The sequence below is a fragment of the Monosiga brevicollis genome, genomic scaffold (assembly GCF_000002865.3).
Source record: "Monosiga brevicollis MX1 MONBRscaffold_17 genomic scaffold, whole genome shotgun sequence".
NCBI classification, from domain to species: Eukaryota; class Choanoflagellata; order Craspedida; family Salpingoecidae; genus Monosiga; species Monosiga brevicollis.
Window position 1 is genome coordinate 814,421 of NW_001865054.1, and position 18,900 is coordinate 833,320.

Consider the following 18,900-nt stretch of genomic DNA (forward strand, 5'->3'; position numbering starts at 1 on the left):
AGCCGCGCACAATCAAATCAATCACGACAACTTGCACCGTGCAACTTGCGGTGGTCGGACACAGGAGAAGGACAAGGATGAAGTGGTATGGCAAGCGCAGCACTCGGCACTCGGCACGCACCTCGGCCTGGACGCCTGCAAAGCCAATCACGACGGCGACGGGAAAGAAGATCAACTTGCCCGCTCGAGCCATAAACGTGTTGCCGCGAAACAGCCATCGCGATGCCTGGAACAGCGACATGGCTGCCGCACCTCTAGCTCTACAACTACACCAACAACCCCGATAGCCAACCAGTGAGTGAGACAAGCCACCAGGAACGCCAACACCAGCCCCCCCACACCACCACCACCGACTCACCGACTCCTCCTCCGGCTTGAGGGCACTTCACGGCACCGTCTTGCTAAAATGCAGCGCTCTCTCTCTGTGTGAAATTGTCTGACGTGTTGATTTTTGCGGCCTTCTCTCTTCTCTCTCTTCTCTCTTCTCTCTCTTCTCTCTTCTCTCTTCTCTCTTCTCTCTTCTCTCTTCTCTCTTCTCTCTTCTCTCTTCTCTCTTCTCTCTCTTCTCTCTTCTCTCTCTTCTCTCTCTTCTCTCTTCTCTCTCTTCTCTCTCTTCTCTCTTCTCTCTTCTCTCTTCTCTCTTCTCTCTTCTCTCTTCTCTCTTCTCTCTTCTCTCTTCTCTCTTCTCTCTTCTCTCTTCTCTCTTCTCTCTTCTCTCTTCTCTCTCTTCTCTCTTCTCTCTCTTCTCTCTCTTCTCTCTTCTCTCTCTTCTCTCTCTTCTCTCTTCTCTCTTCTCTCTTCTCTCTTCTCTCTTCTCTCTTCTCTCTTCTCTCTTCTCTCTTCTCTCTTCTCTCTTCTCTCTTCTCTCTTCTCTCTTCTCTCTCTCTCTTCTCTCTTCTCTCTTCTCTCTTCTCTCTTCTCTCTTCTCTCTTCTCTCTTCTCTCTTCTCTCTTCTCTCTCTTCTCTCTTCTCTCTCTTCTCTCTCTTCTCTCTCTCTTCTCTCTCTCTTCTCTCTTCTCTCTTCTCTCTTCTCTCTTCTTCTCTCTCTTCTCTCTCTCTTCTCTTCTCTCTCTCTTCTCTCTCTCTTCTCTCTTCTCTCTCTCTCTCTCTCTCATTCAATTTGTTTTGAGCGGCAGCCGGTAGAAATGGCGGTGCGCTGGCACCACGAGGTCCTGCGCTATGGAGATGAAGGGGGAGGCGACGAGGGCAGCCATGGTGGCGTGGCTGTGGCCCTGCTTGTTGTTGAACTGGAACGCGCCCTGCTAGTACAGGTCGCTCAACAGCCCAGTCTCAACAACGTCGCCCTCGCCATGCCTGCCCGGCCAGCTCAGGTGAGCACAGCGCTTGGTCGCTTCATTTGCCTCATGATGACCAGGCACACATGCTGACTTGCCTTCTCCCCGCCGACTTAGGGCCGGGCCCCGCCCATCAGTACAAGCATTATGGGAGATATTGTGCTTTCGGGAGCTGACAGTCTGTCGCGCCAACTCAGTGCGTTTTCGACCATCACCCGGTTTTTGTGTTGTTGTTGTTTTGGCGTCGCATTCCGCATTCACGATGACGCCACACGGCTCACTGAACCGCCTGTGCCGTCTTGCTCTGACTATGTGACGCAGGTGCCTTGACAAAGCGCCAGGTCTTGGCTAGTATCAACGTTGGCCATGATCTTGAGCCCCTCATGGTCAAGATTCTGGAGGATGTTCGCTTGCATCTCCAGGCTCTCGGTCTCTGCGAGACAACAGCCTAGTTGAACCGAAAGATAAAAAAAAATGGAAAAAACAGACAAGGTACTCAAACACCGACTGCCTGCATGGGTTCCACTCACGCCCTGGCTGGCATGGACAAGCCGGTTGATCACTGTTATCAATTGATGTGTGAAAGAAAGAGAAGAAACACTGGAAAAGGATTCCACAAAGACGTGCGTGGCACAAGAACATCGCTCTTCTCAAACTTGAAACGGCTGGCCAGCAGGTGGGCGTTTAGGCTGAGGGGCCAATCATCTTGCTTGGGTCCACAATGCGATCAAAGTCTTCCGCAGAGACATATCCGAGAGCCAGTGCAGCCTCGCGCAACGTTGAGCCCTCGGCATGGGCCTTCTTGGCAACGGCAGCGCCCTTGTCATAACCAATGTGAGGGTTGAGTGATGTGACGAGCATGAGGCTGTTGCGCAAATGCTCCTCGATGGCTGGGCGATTGAGCTCGAGGCCGGCCACGCAATGGTCCTGAAACGAGCGGCAGCCGTCGGCCAGCAAGAGGACCGAATGTAAAATGTTGTGAATGATCATGGGTTTGAAGACGTTGAGCTGCAGGTGGCCCTGCATGCCGCCAGCGGTGATAGCAGCATCGTTGCCAATCACTTGGCAGCAGATCATGGTCAAGGCCTCGCACTGCGTGGGGTTCACCTTGCCCGGCATGATGCTACTTCCAGGCTCGTTGGCCGGCAAGCTAATGGTGACACAAAACGCAAGCGAGGAGGGCAAGCGAGGGGGGCAGCGACCATCGGACCGACCACGTGTCAGCGGCCAGCCAATACACACTCGCACTTGGATTGGCAAAGGGGAAGGGAGGGGAGGATCTGGACACCCTGCTCCTGACACCAAACTTACTTGAGCTCACCCAGACCGCAGCGAGGTCCTGATCCCAGGAGACGAATGTCATTGGCAATCTTCATGAGGCCGACGGCCAAGGCTTTCAGATTGCCGGAAACAGCCACCAGAGGATCGTGGCAAGCCAGTGCGGCAAACTTGTTTTCAGCGCTCACAAAGGGGAGGCCCGTGAGCTCGGCAATTTCAGCAGCTGTGCGCTGTCCAAATTCGGGATGCGTGTTGAGTCCCGTCCCAACGGCCGTGCCGCCAATGGCAAGCTCGAAAACTTCGGGCAGACCCTGCGCCAATCGAGCACGGCCAGCCTCAAGCTGGGCCACAAAGCCACTAAATTCTTGGCCTGCATGAGCGTAAACGTAAGTCGTGGGAAGAAGGCCGTGCGCCATGTAGGTAGAATGAAATGCAAAAGGTGCGGCAGGTCAACTGGCAGAGGTGGCACGGAGAAGATGCAAGAGAGGCTCGTACCGCAGGAAAGGGGAGTGGCATCCATCAGATGCGTGCGGCCGCACTTGATGGTGGCCTCAAACTCAGACTGCTTGGCCTTCAGACCCTGTACAAAGGTTTGATGTAGCGCACGGCAGGCACGCCAGGATCCAGGGGCGTGAGCACACGACATGGGCAAAATGACATGGCATGTCGTGTCAAGCTGCTGAAACAGTTCGTACGGCAATCAGACGGTCAAGCTGGGGCAGCAACAGCTTTTGAATCTCCTGGATTGGTGGCAATTCGGGGCGGGGAACTGAGGAATGAGGTGACGAGGCGGTCAAGGACAATCCACACAACCTGTTTACCCTCTTATTTACACTGCACAAAGCACAAGCATGGCGTGGACGATGGCTTGAGTCGATGTGCAAACCTCGGCAGCCGCAATGTGCATGGCGGTGGGAAAGGTGTCGTTCGAAGACTGAGCCCGGTTGACGTGATCGTTGGGATGAATGAGACTCTTGGTCCCCAGGTCACCACCAGCAATCTGGGTGGCGCGGTTGGCAATGACCTCGTTGGTGTTCATGTTGGTCTGAGTGCCTGAGCCCGTCTGCCAGATGCGGAGAGGAAAATGCGCATCCAGCTGACCATTGATCACCTACAGCATCAAGTCAAGAAGAGGCAGCGCGAACAACAAGACAGAGAGCAGTGAGCCCGATCCGGCATCAGATCGAGCAGGACATGCGTACGTGCTCATGCAGACAGCCAAGAGGCCCATGGCCCTCCCAACCACCCACTTGCCACCCATGTCTGTTCTTACCTCGTCAGCGGCTTGGCCAATGAGGTCGCCTTTATCCTTGGGAATCTGACCGAGCGCCACGTTGGCTTTGGCGGCAGCCTACGAAGAAGAAATTAGCGGTTCAACGGTGACGCCCGGCAGGTCGAGACAGCCAAACAGGGCACAAGATACGATAACATACCTTCTTCAGGATACCAAGGGCGCGAATGAGAGGGCGAGGCATGACGTCGTGACCAATGTTAAAGTTGATCAGCGAGCGCGCCGTCTGGGCGCCATACAGGGCATCGGCGGGAACCTCGATGGTGCCCATGGAGTCGGATTCTTGACGAGTGGCCATGGTGGCGGTTTGCAGGTGGTTGGTAGAGCGGAAAGCAGTCGGCACAGTGGCTTCTGCACGATGCCAAGCAGCGGGAATGAGATTGCCATGGGCAGCGCTGGGGCGAAGCCTCCACATGACGTTGGCGTCTGGTGCGACGACTGAGGAGTGAACTCAAGGGCGGTGGCGGAGGGAAGTAAGAATGGCTGTCACAGAGTGACGCAGGTACGGTAAAGAAACCAATGAGAAAGCGTCTGTATGTGAAGCAGGGAACGCAAGGGCGGGCTGGTGCGGTGGGCAGCCGAGGTGGAGTGTGGCACGGGGGCAATGGAAGCGGGTGGTTGGCAAGCGGAGGCCTTCAGGCAGCCAGTGTGTCTTCAGTCTCTGTCTTGATCCGTGTGACAAGGCATCGGTAGATGGCAAGCATGTGATGTCAACCCAGGGCTGGAGTGGAAAATAAAAATGCAGCTGTCTTGTGCGCGGGGAGGGCTTCTTCCTCCGGCGGCAGTTGTCGACTCATGCGCCGGTCAAACGCAGAAGCAAGCGAGTGTGCGCACACAACTCCAGCCTTGCACCCGAAACCCCATCACCCCACCCCTTGACTCTCCGCCCTAGCCCGAATGCCCAGGTGTGGGCGCCCCGACCCAGCCCCATTACCCGCCCCGTGCCAGCGCAGCGGGGATTGCCCCCTTTGCTTCAAACGGGACGCGAAGCCACCCTTCATCACTGAGCGGCTGCCGCGGCTCATGGAGAGCGGAGTCGGATCAGTGGACGAACGCAGTCGCAATACTCTGTTCTTACATCAAAACGTCAGATAAAAAAGTGCCATGGATTGATGCTGTTGTTGAGGTCGGTGTCTTGGGCATGGGTGGTGGTGGTGTATTGCGCGCAGATTGATGCTCATCGCAATCATTATTTGCATTTCAATTTAAAATTTTGGGGCTGCATCAGCAGCTGATGTTATGGTCTCAAAGTAGGCGAGCAAGGCATGACTTCCCACGCACAGCTAAACAAAAAAGGAAAAGACAGGGAAGCAGAGGCCTTGACACAGCCTGCAGACCTTTGGGTGGAAAAGGGATAAGATGTCGCGGGAATTGCTTCATCACAGCGCCCCCGCGCGCACAGCGGTGGGGAGGCAACTGCAAGCAAGACCTGGGCAGCTAAACGGCTAAGCAAGGTTCCACACTTGCCAGCCGAAAGAAAAGCGAAAAGAGAACTAAGGTTCAGAGAACCCGGACGTAAAAAAAAAAAAAAAGGAACACGCCACAAAACGCCAGGCACCAAAAAGCACCAAAGCTGCATTACGTCAACCACAAGCAACGTACATGAACACGTACACGCACACACACAAGCTCAGACCATAGCGTAGCGTAATCAAGGCAAAAGTAGAAAGGAAAAGGAAAAGTTAAAAAAAACCAAAAAGAGCTGCACGACACATCACCGCTCGCTCTGGCGCATGATCAGCAAAAAACCAAAAGGAGAAGCGAGGAGCAAAGCTAAGGCATGGAAATCCTCCGCAGATGAACGTGTCCAGCAAATAGGCTTGACACGCTGTGCGGCGCGCTAAGGGCAAAAACGAGCACGAGACGACAAAAGAGAAGAAAAAAAAAAGGACAACAAAGAGAAAAAAAAAAAAAAGAAGGGAACAAAAGTCCAAGAGCACCCAAGCGCACCAAATGCCGTTGGCGTTGCTCAGCACGCGCCATGAGGCAAGGAAGGGCACAAGATGAGCCAGACGGGTCCGATGCATCGTCCAAGTGCGGGGGTGGGCAAATTGAGCCTCCGCAGTTGAGACCACCACCACCCTGTCGCATGCCAAAAGCTAAGCGAGAGGCAGCTGGAATCTCAACGCGGAGCTCAAGCTGTCACCCCCCAACAAAAAGAAAAAATCATGAAGGAGCGAAGAGGAAGAAAGGCACATGGGCTTTGTAGACGAAGGGGTTGTTGTTGTTGTTATCGTTGTTATCGTTGTTGTGGTGGTGGCTGGCGAAAAAGCCGAGCTCGGCAGGACAATTAGGCGAGGATGGCATTGTCATCCAAGACGCGGCGCCGGGCACGGAGCGGTTCGAGAGGTTCGACCGAGGCGGCTTCGACGGCTTCCAAATCAAAAGATTCCGCGTCGTTCTCGTCATCAACATCATCAAGAATGCGGCGACGAGTAGGTGCCGAGAGACGCTTGCTGCACTGAGACAGATCCTCGGTGGGTGAGGCGTCGACCTCATCAAACTCAAACATCTTATGGCGAGGCGGTGTCATCTCCACATCGTCCGGACGCTCGAGAAGGGGGAGCGCGGCGTGAATCATGACAGCACGACGCAAGGACACATCTCGGGCCAGCAGCTTTTGCTCTGACAGCTGGCGAATGGTGACGCGGCGTGTGTAATCGAGGCGTGGCGCGCGCACTTTCAGCCGATGCACGGCAGGTGCGCATGCATGTTGCAGCGTTGAAGTCTGCATCACGAAACCTGTCTGTCTGTACAACGGACGGCAGCAAGCAGCATCAAGAAACAAATTGGATGAGGTGATGTCATGATGAAACGGCAGCGGTACATGCCAAGCGGCGAGCCGAAATAATGTGCAAGGTGATGTGGTTGGCTGGACGGGCGGGTGATTTGTTGGATTGGGAGAAGGGCGGCGAGTCGAGAGAAATCTTAAACGCCCCAAAAAAAATCGCACCAAAACGGCAGCGCCGCACAAGCATCGCAAAAAGGACAAGGGAGAAGAAACTTTGAAGAAAAACTCTGACACGGACGTCAAGGTACATACAAACGGCAGCGGCAAAAATGGCTGTCCTGCCCGGTCACACGCCAAAGGTTTGGGGAAAGACCGGGTGGGTTGCCGTTTTCATCACACCGCCACGTCAACGACAATGGAGGAAGGAGTAAGAGAGAAGAAGGGAGGGGGATACGCGGCCGCCAACCCGGCAATCGCACGCGCGGTTGCTCTCCCAATCACCCCCACGAGCAAGCAAATTTGCACGTGTGCACATGGAAAACAGAAGCAGGAGGAACAAGGCCAGCGCCCCGACACGTCACCGAGCGCACGGCGGCGAGCACAAGGACGAAAGCACCAGGGGCGCCGCCAAAACGAAACAAAGAGAAACAAAAGAAAAACCTCCCGCGATCAACCATTTCTTTTGTTTCTTCCTTCTTTTGTGAATTTTGGCTTCGTCAGGCAACACCAAATTCCAAACGGCAGAGCGTCCATGGCGACCAGAAGGGCGTGCTCACCTGCTTGATATCCTAAACGAGCAAGCTGCAAACAGCCGTCAAGACGTCGGAAGCAGACACACGGTCTTGCCTCTACCAGTCTTTACTTGAGCACGATAAGAAAAAGAAGGGCTGCTAACCGAAGCGGCTGCCCTTTTATTTTCTGCTTTTTTCTTCGAACCGACCGACCCGACAAACACCAAAAACCCAAAACCCAAAGGTAAAAGGTAAAGGGCAAAGGGCAAAGGCAAAGGGGCCTCTGACCGCCAAACAAAAGAAAGAGAGGAGAACAAAAGAAAAGGAGAAAAAGAACAAAAGAGGGCAAAGAAGAAAAGGAAAAAGGTGATATTTAAGCTTGGGGTGGTTAAGGAACCAATCGCAACTGAAACTTCAATGCTCTTTTCGTTTGGAAGGGGGGGAGGGGGGTGTAAGGCGATGTGGTGTTGAGGTCGAGGTCGTGAAGGAAAGTGCCACCGACAGTCGCTTGCTTAGCTTTGGCTTGTGGCTAGTGTCTTGTGGTCGTGTGCTTTGTCTTTCTTTCTGTTTCGTCGGGAGCTGCCCTTGCTTATGCCAACAAATGTGATGTGATTTGCTTCAATACATGTAGTCAGCTTTAGCTTGTTTGTACAGAAACGTCGGGCTGTGACGCCAATTTCGTCATATGTATGTGTGGCCAAAGTCACACTTCTCGGATTGAAAGTGTGATTATACTACACCTGGTTTGGGGTTGGGGATTGGGGAGAAGTACAGGGAGCGTTGCGGGGACCACTCCATCCTCCCATGGCAGAATCAGGTGCTGAAGGACAAACTTGGTGTGTGTGGTGTTTTACCGTGGTGTCCCCCACTGATGTTGGCAAATGGGTGTGAGAGGAAGCTTGGCGCCGGCGTCCTGAAACATCCGCACATCCCAAAGGCAAAGGGGCCACACGCATCAACCTGATACAACGTCAATTGCATGCAAAATCCGCACACTTCCGCACACCAAGGGAGACAGAGTTTGACACACGTAACGTGTGCAAGAGTCCGTCGATCCCAAGATTCGTACAATCAATTAACCCGAATAAATCGGCTTTCAACAATACAGCAGACTCGAGAAGACTGAATCAGAATCAAGGCCTGGTCTCCGCGGAGACTCGATAACAGATTCGGTTTTTTTTTTTCTTTTTTTTTTTGATGCTCACGAGAGAGGTCGGCAGCGGGGACGGACGCCCCCGGCAGCGGCCTGTTTGCTCCTCACGTTCAGCTTCCTGCTTGTTCTGGGCGCCGTGGATGGTGGATCGCCCCTTTTCGTTCTCGTCCCCATCCGGTTGGCTCTCGATTGGAGCAGGACATTAGCGAAATCTTGTCAGGGACGGAGCCGGCGCCCCCAAGTCAGCGCCGAAATCCTTGATAGTCCCATCTCCGACGGCCCCGGCCTGTCTTTTTTACCCCTCACCGACTCAAAGCGAGTTGCTCAACACGGGCAAGATGATGTGTACCAAGCCCCCAGCTTGGCTCTCCGCGCTCGCGGGCTCGGACATTACCGTACCAGCCACCGACCTGGAGGCCCTGCCTGAAGCTGCCAAGGCGGCTGAAAGGAATGCACCCGTCCGCGGACCCTCGGCCCTCTCCTACAACCAGCTCCTCTATCGCATGGAGTCTTCCCAGTGCGTCATGCAGTGGCTTCATCCAGCCCTCACCCTCGAAGGTTTGTGTGGGTCCCCACCATCTCTGTCTTCTTCCGTGGCAGCCTCCGACCCTCGCCCAGACTGTGCACCTGGCTCCTGGCGCCCATCTCATCCCATGACCGCGTTTATGGACCCTTCAGCCAACGTACAGCTAGATGAGGAAGAGGTGGCACTGAAACTGGATGCGGTCGAGGTGGAACAACCTGCCCTCGAGCGCCAACGCGCCACTTCGTCCCAATTGACCAACAACTCGGAACAGCCCATCTCCCCTGCCAACCTGCCTACAACCGCACAAGAAACATCAAAAAGGCCCGCGCCAACTGAGAACACCCTCTCCCCCACCGCCATCATTGCCCCGTTTGCCAGACCGTACGTGCTCCTCTCGCTTTCCCCTCCACCGTTGACCAACCCCGCTCGGATGAGACTTTGCACCACCCTTACCCTCACGCAACCTTCTCGCCACCTGGCTGGCTGAACACCAAAGGCTACCTCGATTATCACCCGTTCAGGCTACACCCGAACGTATCGCTGCTGCTCAGGAGAGAGAAGATGAGCAAGCTCGCGCAGCTGCCGAGGCCGCAGCCGCTGAGACCGCGGCCGCTGCAGAAAGCAACCAACAGGATCCATCCACTCCAAAAACGCCATCCGATCCCGAACCTTCCCATACTAGCACGCGCACCCCGCCCTCGCCCCCGGCAACCAAGAGCCCGAATCAGCCCACTGCCACTGTCACTGCCACTGCTATGGACATGGACCCGGACCCGGACCACCGCGTCGGACCCAGCTCCCCTCACTCCACAGAGAAAACTATTGGCCAGCGCCACGACAGGCATTCCCGCTCCGACTCACCAGCGCACAGCCCGCGTGAGCGGACCGCAGATCGGGAACCCCTTCCAAACGCATCCAAACTTGAGCCCAAGTCCTCAAGCTCATCGGTCGCCAGTGGTACAGGCCCGAGCAGCGCGCGGCGTGCACCTGGGTTCCAACTCACACGGCTCTCTGAATCCTCCGCCAGTGAGGCCAGCAAGGCCGGTAACAACACCCAACGCTTGCCCTCCCACCCACCAAGCACCCCACCCGCTTCCAGCAAACGCGCATCGCACTCTGATGACCGAGCCGCCAGCGCCAACAAACGCTCCAAGGCTGAGGCTCAAGCTAGCACCGGTAATTCGGGAGGCCGGAATCGCCGAGAGAGTCGTGATAGTCGTGATAGTCGTGATGATCGCGGTCGCCGCGATTCGCGCGAACCCCGACACGCCACGCCTCAGGATACTCGTCGGGGCAGCCGTCGCTCTGACGAAGGCTTGGTCACCCGTGCTCATCGCTCTCCCTCGGTGGACAGCGCGGAGAAGCGCCGGCAGCGCGTTGTGCCAGGTTCGTCGTGTCACCTGACCACTCATGCCATCCTTAACTCGGTTGTTGATGGCTGATCGCACAATACAGGTGCCATCAAAGAGTCCTGTGCAGCTGGACTTGAGCCATGCCTCATCGATTGATCGTGTTGGATCCATGGGTGTGCAGGCTTTCGGGTCCCAAGCTCGTCGGAGCGTGGCCGTGGTGATGTGAGTGCTGTCCCAAGTCGTCCATCCCCAGCTACCCAAAGCGCCATCTCGCCCAAGCGTAGCGATACTGGTCGCGCCAGCGCGGGCAGCCGCGCCTATGAAGAAGCCCGTGAACTCAAAGCCAAGAGCATGGCCACGGAATCAAAGCCTCTAGCTGCGAGCATTCTCGTCAAAGCCACTTTGCTGTTTGTACAGTCTATTCTGGTTCGTTTCCTGCCCTGGCGTGTGCGGCTCAAAAGCACACACCACATCCATGCCACACGCACATAAGGCTGTACCTTGATCCCGTCTGGCTTTCTCTCTCCCTCCATTGCTGCATCATCATGTGCAGCACACACACACACACACACACACACACACACACACACACACACACACATGCCTTTTCAGCTGCGTTTGACCCGGCCGGTGAGGAGACAATCTTACAAACCGATATCTGCTTGCTCAACTCATACTCTCAGGATATGCGGGCTTGCAAGGATGAGATTATCACATATATTGAGCGTGTGGCTTTGATGGCCAAGAGCCAGTGCTCCTCCCACGCTCCTCGGCTCAAGGTTTTGACTGAACTGGCCATATCTACCATCAAGTTTTACCGATTTGACCATGTTCGCAAAAATCGCTACAAGCAGCTGGTACCTACATTGCGCGATCGACTGCGCGAAGCCCTCAAAGCTAGTGATAAGGCAGCCAAGGGCAGCAACGGCCAAGCTGCTGAAGCCGATGAAGTGAGCGTGAAACGAAAAGAGTACAAAGACATTATTGATGTCCTCGACTGCTTTGCCAACGAAAGCGAGGCGCAGGTTTGCTATGCAGGCGCCATGATCCATGCCCGAGACTTTCCTGCCGACTACAAGCGGCTCATCGAGCACCGCTTGGGAACACTGGACCTTGCACGCCAAGAGCCACGCAAGCTGGTACAACTAGCCTTTGAGATCTACGACACGATAGCCCCCAGCATAGTCTGAACGCCTCCCTCTCAATTAAAGCTCAACCTTATTGATGGCTCAAGCCTTGGGCAAAGTACAGACAGGTCACTTTTTTATGGCGAGCAAGCTTGCTGTTTTTTATGAAACGCGACAGAAGGAAGCACTGAGTTTTCGAGGTCTTTGACTTCTCGCTCGTTCTCCCAGCAGTGAGCAGAGCCATTTCAGACTCGTTTGCTTCTTAGGGCGGAAATGGAAAATAAACAAGAGATGGATGGATGGGGGCAATCACACTTTATGCTTCAACTAGAGTATCCATAGATTGTGATTAGAATGAGACTGCATTAGCATCTTGGTGAATGCGAAAAAGAGACTGGGAGCTCGCAGACACATTCAGCCCCACATTCAGATGTCGATTACTTGCATGCAGGGGTTCATGTTCAAGCCTAAGTTAAGACTCGTGACCATTTAACCATCCCGTGTTGCGTGGACAAGTTCCACGCCATATCTTTCATACTCATCGCGAGCAATCCAATGTGGGTTGAAGCTCTTAGTTGAGGCCAGCAAAGAACCACCTGAGCACAAGAATTCGGCGAAGGGGTGAAACAAAAATCAAGCAAAAATCAAGAAAAAAAATGAAGGAAAAATAAAGCAAAAATTCGCCGAAAAATTCGCCGAAAACGCATCTAAAGAGGGTTGTGCACACACCTGTCCAAGTGGCGAAATGCCGATTCACAGGGTCGTGGACCACAATCTCAATCGAAGGCGGAGCAATGACCCGCAGCTCCTTACGCAGCCGATCAGCCAGCCCTGAAGGGATGCGTTCGGAACGTAGGTTGAAGCAAGATGAGCAGGTGCGAGCACACGTCCGTAAATTTATCTCGAGAGGCACAACACCGACCATGCAACAGGCTCGTGCCGCCGGCCAGATGGATGTTTGCAAACATGTCGCGCTTCAGGTCCAAGGGCAGGCTTGTAATGGTTTGCGAGACCATACTATGATGATTGATTTCCCGGCGTGAGTACGCGTATATGCAAGCCCAAATGCAAAGAGTGAAGACGTACTGGTGAATACCAGCAATCAGGTCGTCGGTGCGGCCCAGAATGTCACGCGGGTTGAACAATGCCTCGCCACATCTGAGCAGGGTGAAGGAAGGGCACGGGCACTCTGACTGAGTGCATCGAAGACCGGTAAAAGGGAGGCGGCACAGCCAGGGGTGCGCGACATACCGAAACAATTCCTCATCCAGCGTCAGCACGTTTGGCACAAGGCGTTCGTCAAAGCCTGGAAGGTCAGCGTTCCCATGGCTCGTCACATCTGAGTGGAGGAACAAGAGGCAAACATCAGACGCACCTGCTGCGCGACAGCCGCGATTCAAGCACAGTTGGGGGATGGGAGGCAAAAGAGTTACCATAATCAACCCGCCCAGCTTGATTGCGAGCCCAAGCGCTAGCTTTGCTCTCGCCGCGAGAGCCCTTGAGTGCGGCTTCATAGTCATAGGCCACGAAGCAATGGTGTTCCTGGGATCGAAAGATAGTGGGAGGCCAGATGTAAGAGGGCAGTGGACAGGCAGAACTAAGGGGTAGGGGGGCCTACACAAGTCCTCTGCTGCTCCATGGCTCGTCTTACCTTGATGTCTCGCACCAAAAATTGGTCAAATGTGCGCTGAGGACTGACGTTGTAGCCACGCGCCTGAAGTTGACTGCGAGCATGGAAAGGCACGTCGGAGCGTTGCACACCAGCAGTGAATTGGTGTGTCAGACTCAGCCAAACGGTACGCTGAGCGCGTGATGGTGACTCGATGTGCCGTACATGGTACTGCAGCGAGAGGAGCCTACCTGAACAAGACGTGGTCCAGATCACGGCCACCAATGTCGAGGCGCCGGAGGGTGTTGGGCAGGACCGAGCCCTCGTAGACGGCTACCGAGGTGGAGTAGCTATGTCCCAGCTCAACGACAACGCCGGTGACTTTTCCGCTGGCATATAGGGCCAGCGCGGAGGTGTTGGCGACAAAGAGGGCCGGAATCTGATATTCACCAAACAGCACTCGCGCCAACAGCTCCCTATTCTTGAGGGGGCTGAAGGGGGGTTCTGTCACCAACACGGGTTGCTCCTTGATCTGCTCCGGTGTCAAACCCAGCTCTTCCTTATAGATGTAGTCCAAAAGCCAACGCAGCTCATTCTCTCCGCGAATGATGCCACGTTCCATAAGGGGCTAGATCAAGGGTGCACCAACCTGATGAGCGTGATGGTGTCGCAGATGTGCGTGGTATCAAGATTGAGGGGTGAGGAAGAGTGGGCAATCGGCGGGGTGGGCCTTCTCAAGCACCCACTCGAATGGTCAAGACGTCGGTGTAGGGCCAGACGGTGTCCCCGATGTAGCGGTCGCGTTTGACGTGTGCATGCTTCTCCAAGTCCATAGCCAAAGGGCTGGAGAGTAGCAAAGTCGGAGGGAGGCGGGGGAGCAAGAGTCGTGCAAACGATGACCAAAGCCGTGCGGGTTCAAACTGGAGCACGACGCCAAGGCAACGCGAATGGCTGGTAGCTCACTTGTCGACAGTGCCAATGAGAGAGGAAAAGATGTAGCGGGGGGCATCCTGTCCAGCCATGCCGACCTTGATTTGAGCTGAACCGAGATCAAGCACAAGCGTGGTCACATCTACGTCGACGAATTGCAGCGTGCCGTGCATGGGTGAGATGAGTGGAAAGGCACGAAGACAAGCTTGCGGCAGGAACCCAGACGTCTAAAGCAGACCTTGAATGGTCTTCGCCTCGGGTTTGCCTGCCAAAGATGTCGAGTTTCAGTGTGAGGAGGCAAAGAGAAGCGCATGGCTCACCATGCCACGGTCATCGGGCTGTCAAGACTCCTGGATGGAAGCATGCCGAGGCGGGGGAGGGGTGGGCGCGACACGTACGGGTGTGCTGGAGTTTGGCCAGGAGTTTGGCCTTGCCTTCCGCCACTTCACGGGCGCTGGCATCTTCATCGACGTGCCATCGCGAGCGTTCTAGCTCGCGAGCTTGCTCCAGCTCCTGTTGAGCAGCTTTCGCTGCAGCCATGGCTTCGGCCGCCTGCTCTTGCTGGGACGAACAGAGTCAGATTTTGGGAACGAGACTGGCACAGGAGCGTGGCCGATCATGCGCGCCGGTCCAGGCCCAGAGATCACCAACCTGCGCTTGAGCCTCCAGCTCGGCGAGGCGTCGTTGGCGATCGCGGCGTTGCTGATCAGCCTCCAACTTGGCTGCATCCAGCTGATGGATCAGGTCTCGCACACTCATGATCCTGGTTTGACCCAGCTCGGACACACACACGCACTGAGCGGCGCGAGAGGAAGCCGCCCAGACTTTATTTAAAATAAAGAGAACAAGTTTAGAAAGAACAAGACTGTTTTTAAGAAGGGGAGAGGTGAGTTAAAAAACGAGGAGACACGGAGAGGGAGACAATGGTTCAAGTTACGAGAGGGTATTTTAGTTTGCATATGAGAGAGAGAGAGAGAGAGAGAGACACACACACACACACACACACACACACACACACACACACACACACACACACACACACACACACACACGCGCAAGACGTCATGTTTCATCAATTTGGTTCATGAGAGCAAGTGGCGGCGTCGGCGTCGGCGGGATAGTTTGCAGCTCGTGGCTCATTTTGGCGCGCTGCAGGGGGAGCGAACCGTGGGGTATGGGCCGTGAATTGGGGCGGTGATTGTGAGACAGTTGTGAAGAGGGGGTTGAGAAAGATGCGGCGCGTGTTGCGGTCTGTGCCACCGCCGGTGGCGCGGATACCCTGGCGGGTACCACGGGGCATTCAGCCATTGCCACCCTTGGCAGCACGCCGTGCGCGATTGCCACGGGTACCCGACACCGTGCAGGCTGTACATCACGCTGGAAACCCTGTGGATGATGGTCTCAAGCCGCCTGAGCCTCCCGAAAACTGCTGCATGTCCGGCTGTGCCATTTGCGTCTGGGACATTGTACGTCAAGCGCCCGATGATCACGCCATTATCCAGGCCGCTCGCCACACTCAACACCGCGCCACTACCCACCTTCTCGCAGTATGCCGAGGAAATGAAAGAATATGAAGAAAAGATGGCCGCTCTCGGCCAGCAGCCAGCGCCCAAACGGGTACGTGCGTCTTGTCCCTGAAAGTTGAGCTGACTGTGGCCCGCTCCTGGCCTGGCTCATGCCACATGTTATCATATCCATGTGCCAGATGGAGGACGTGGCCCTCGATGCTTTTGCTGCTCTCGAGCAGCGCTTAAAGAGCCAGAAAAAATCTTAGGCGTTGGTTTCCGACCCAAGTCCCGATCCTGGCCTTATCCCTTTCAGCGTGCTGTGCACGCCCAATTAACTCTCGAGTCTTGGAAATTCGCGCCTAGCTTGCGCTAGGCACTTTCAATGCCGCATGTGTGGGTGCCATTTCGGGGGACGTGGGGCGGGGGCAAACCACACAACGCCAATCTACGATTCTAGAAGTGCAAAGGCAAACGACGAGAGGTAGGCACCACCACAAATACTCTGTATGACTGTCAACAGCATTCTCAAGCAACTGTGTAAAAATAAAATCCCCAATCCATAACTCAAACCAAGTCTGACACACTGCCGCACAGCGACTGGGGGACGTTCGAATCGAAATCATCAACGCGCTCGCATCCGCCGGCACTTCAACGCCCGACTCCTAGGCCAACAGGTTCTCCAAAATATAGTTGGCCAGCCTTGTGTGTTGATCGCGAACATCGCCAAAGAGCTGCCGATACATGTCCGGTTCCCAGGTCGCCGCGATGCTCACAATGATCTTTTTGAAGCACCACCATAACACAAGTGGTTAGAACATAGTTCATGGCAGGTGGGTCCATTTCGTTCCCAGCTGAGAAAGGCGAGTCGTGGCGCACCTTGAAATCCTCTCGATCCGTCAGTCCCAATTCCTGTTCCCATGCAATGCAATCGCACCGCGAGAAAAGGACATGAGAGATTTGATGCACAACAAAAAAATGTTACCAAGTGCAAGCGATGGATGACAAGCTGCCGCAATGGCAGGAGGTGTGTACCTTGCACAGACGATCGCGCTCATGATCCACAATGTGTCCTGTGAACATCAAGACCAGCCACATCCTCATTAACGGCCACGGCCCACTGTACAGAAGTGTGTGTGTGCGTGTGTGTGCGGGGGAGGCTTACGTTGTTGGCGCAGCGTAGCGTGGACATAACACATCAGAACCAAGGCCTTGCGATGTAGCGTGCGGGTGAAATTGGACACCAATGCCTACAGCACCGATGCGTTCACGAGTTGAGCCAATGTGCGCCATGCGCGCCATGTGATCAGCCTCGAGACAAGACCTATTACTCGAACACAACGACGCAGTCCTTTCGCATGACATAATGGTTAGCTTACTCGTCGGAAATTTGTGGTTAACGCGCCGCTCATCTCCTGCAGAAACGTTTTGACCAGAGCTGTATTGAAAACGGGGCACGTGAGCCGGCACCATTCAAGCCCAGAAAGCGTGGAGCGCCGGACAAAACGGCAGGCCAGCAAGCACACGTACGCGCAGATGTAGTCACAGCATGCACACGGAACAGGTCTGACATCTTGCCCCGGCTAGCCTGCACCACGCGAGGTGTAAAAAACATGAGCGATGATTCAAGTGCGGGCGAGGGGCAGGCGAGGAGCGTTGGAATCTCAATCTCAATCTCAATCTCAAGCTCAAGCTCAAGCTCAAGCTCAAGCTCAAGCTCAAACTCAAACTCAAACTCAATCTCAAACTCAATCTGTCTCCCGTGCATCTCACGTACGCCTCGGGGCCTGAATTCTGCTGTCTCCTCCACAAGCTGACGAGCTTGGTGCTGGTCCTAATAAGGGTCCACAGAGATGATTTGAGATAGCATATCAGGTCGTCAAAGGCAATGTCCAGGGTCCAGGCCGGGGCGTGAATCACTCGCTCGCAAGCCAGGAGAGGTCACCGTACCTCGCGTTGTGTTTGACTGACGGTGCACTTGTCCATGTTGATGACACTGAGGGCATGGCGCGATTGACGCGCAATATCGGTCTCAATCGATGGGCGAACCAAGTGCTGGAAAAACAGGAAGCAAGAGCAACAAAAAGCAAAGGCTCAGGGTGAACATGGAAGAGTCCGTGCCAGGAGGGAAAAACGAAGCAAGCGAGAGCAGCAGGTTTGGTATAGGGTGACGTTGCGCACCGTAATGAGTCCCTGGACAACCAAGTCAGGAACAAAATTGTTGTGCTCCAGGGTAGCCGGTCGGCAGCGTGCCCATTGATCTGGGGGTGGGCGGGGCCATGGGTGTGAGGCAAACTGATGGAGGGACTTTGCCAGTGGATCCAAGTCGCCAAGCAGGAGGATCGCGCGAGAGTGCGTGCGTGCGTGCGGGCGGGCGTGCGGCATTGTCAACAAACTTTTTGGAAGCAGGGTGACAAGGGTGCGGATGAGGCGGTTGACTTGTTCAATGTCTTTGCCAATAACCACGGAGCGACCCAGAGTTTGCAAATGAGAGGTTAGGTATTTGTCCAGATGCTCAATCACCATTTCATCGTTTCCAATCATCTGGTTGCGGCAAGATGCAATGGGCATGTTCACAAAGCAGTGAGAGGGGTAATTAAGCAGCGACTGGATCAAGGTCAAGGCAACGGGGGCAATCAAAGGCAGGCAATGATGCGTACGGCGCTGGCTTCAAAGTAGGTCTCTGACACGTCTTGTCGGGACAAAAAGTCACGCATGCCCAGGTGGTATGCATCGTGGGCAAAGCCGAGCACAAGGGGATCGATTCGCGCTGCATTATCAAGGTGTGGGGTGGTCAGACGAAGCGGGCTGGCATCGTGAATCGAGCGCAATGATGGTTGTTTGCCAGGTCGTCCGTACCAATGACATCATGCAGTGTGCCCAGCTTGTTCGCCCACGAGGTGATCTGGCGAGTCAGACTTGAAACATGATCGGAAAAGAGAGGATGGAGCGGAGCATACAGGGAGGGGAGCTAAGAAAGAGCCGTCGAGAGCAATGGTGGGTGCAAACAGTGAGCTAGCTCTGGCAACCACGATCAGTGGAGAAGCAGGCGTTTCCTACAGCGTAGAGGCGGGCGTGACGTGGAGTACCTGAGCTGGAAGAATGAGGCAAAAGGCAAAGTGGGTCGCCACGTCACGGATGGGGGCTTGAAAGAGAAATATGGCTGCTTCATAGCCTGAAGAGCCCACAGGTATTGCGCCGGGGGTGAGGGCACGATGAGATCTAACACTCGGTGCGAGGGGGCTGGAAGGATGGATGATGGCGTCTGCGTACCCAAGTGGGGCCAGCGCACCATCTTGAAGATGGAGGACCCGTCTTTGGCAAAGTTCATGGTCATGGCACCATTCAGACTGGCCTTGGGCAAGGCCAGAA

At 54.9% G+C, this 18,900-nt stretch overlaps 4 protein-coding genes across 4 annotated transcripts; 1 reads left to right on the forward strand and 3 right to left on the reverse strand.

The window, feature by feature from the left end:
* Nucleotides 1-1,979: 1,979 nt before the first annotated feature.
* Nucleotides 1,980-4,162, reverse strand: MONBRDRAFT_9875 (uncharacterized protein; the record flags this gene model as incomplete). The annotated part of the gene is made up of 6 exons (XM_001747580.1): nucleotides 1,980-2,445; nucleotides 2,607-2,943; nucleotides 3,069-3,153; nucleotides 3,460-3,684; nucleotides 3,847-3,924; nucleotides 4,007-4,162. 6 exons carry the CDS (start codon nucleotides 4,160-4,162, stop codon nucleotides 1,980-1,982), a joined length of 1,347 nt encoding a protein of 448 aa, XP_001747632.1.
* A 1,952-nt stretch (nucleotides 4,163-6,114) lies between these two features.
* MONBRDRAFT_37900 (uncharacterized protein) lies at nucleotides 6,115-6,598 on the reverse strand (the record flags this gene model as incomplete). Its single annotated transcript, XM_001747581.1, has 1 exon — nucleotides 6,115-6,598. The coding sequence occupies one exon, from the start codon at nucleotides 6,596-6,598 to the stop codon at nucleotides 6,155-6,157; it is 444 nt and encodes a 147-aa protein (XP_001747633.1). The 3' UTR covers nucleotides 6,115-6,154.
* A 2,219-nt stretch (nucleotides 6,599-8,817) lies between these two features.
* MONBRDRAFT_37901 (uncharacterized protein) lies at nucleotides 8,818-11,577 on the forward strand (the record flags this gene model as incomplete). The annotated part of the gene is made up of 4 exons (XM_001747485.1): nucleotides 8,818-9,386; nucleotides 9,502-10,391; nucleotides 10,611-10,783; nucleotides 11,041-11,577. 4 exons carry the CDS (start codon nucleotides 8,818-8,820, stop codon nucleotides 11,545-11,547), a joined length of 2,139 nt encoding a protein of 712 aa, XP_001747537.1. The 3' UTR covers nucleotides 11,548-11,577.
* A 396-nt stretch (nucleotides 11,578-11,973) lies between these two features.
* MONBRDRAFT_37902 (uncharacterized protein) lies at nucleotides 11,974-17,583 on the reverse strand (the record flags this gene model as incomplete). Its single annotated transcript, XM_001747582.1, has 13 exons — nucleotides 17,479-17,583; nucleotides 17,059-17,362; nucleotides 14,675-14,847; nucleotides 14,422-14,584; nucleotides 14,057-14,132; nucleotides 13,840-13,936; nucleotides 13,345-13,721; nucleotides 13,136-13,208; nucleotides 12,918-13,026; nucleotides 12,736-12,823; nucleotides 12,407-12,642; nucleotides 12,214-12,315; nucleotides 11,974-12,080 (listed from the first exon to the last, which is right to left on the reverse strand). The coding sequence occupies exons 1-13, from the start codon at nucleotides 17,512-17,514 to the stop codon at nucleotides 11,974-11,976; spliced, it is 1,941 nt and encodes a 646-aa protein (XP_001747634.1). The 5' UTR covers nucleotides 17,515-17,583.
* Nucleotides 17,584-18,900: the final 1,317 nt, after the last annotated feature.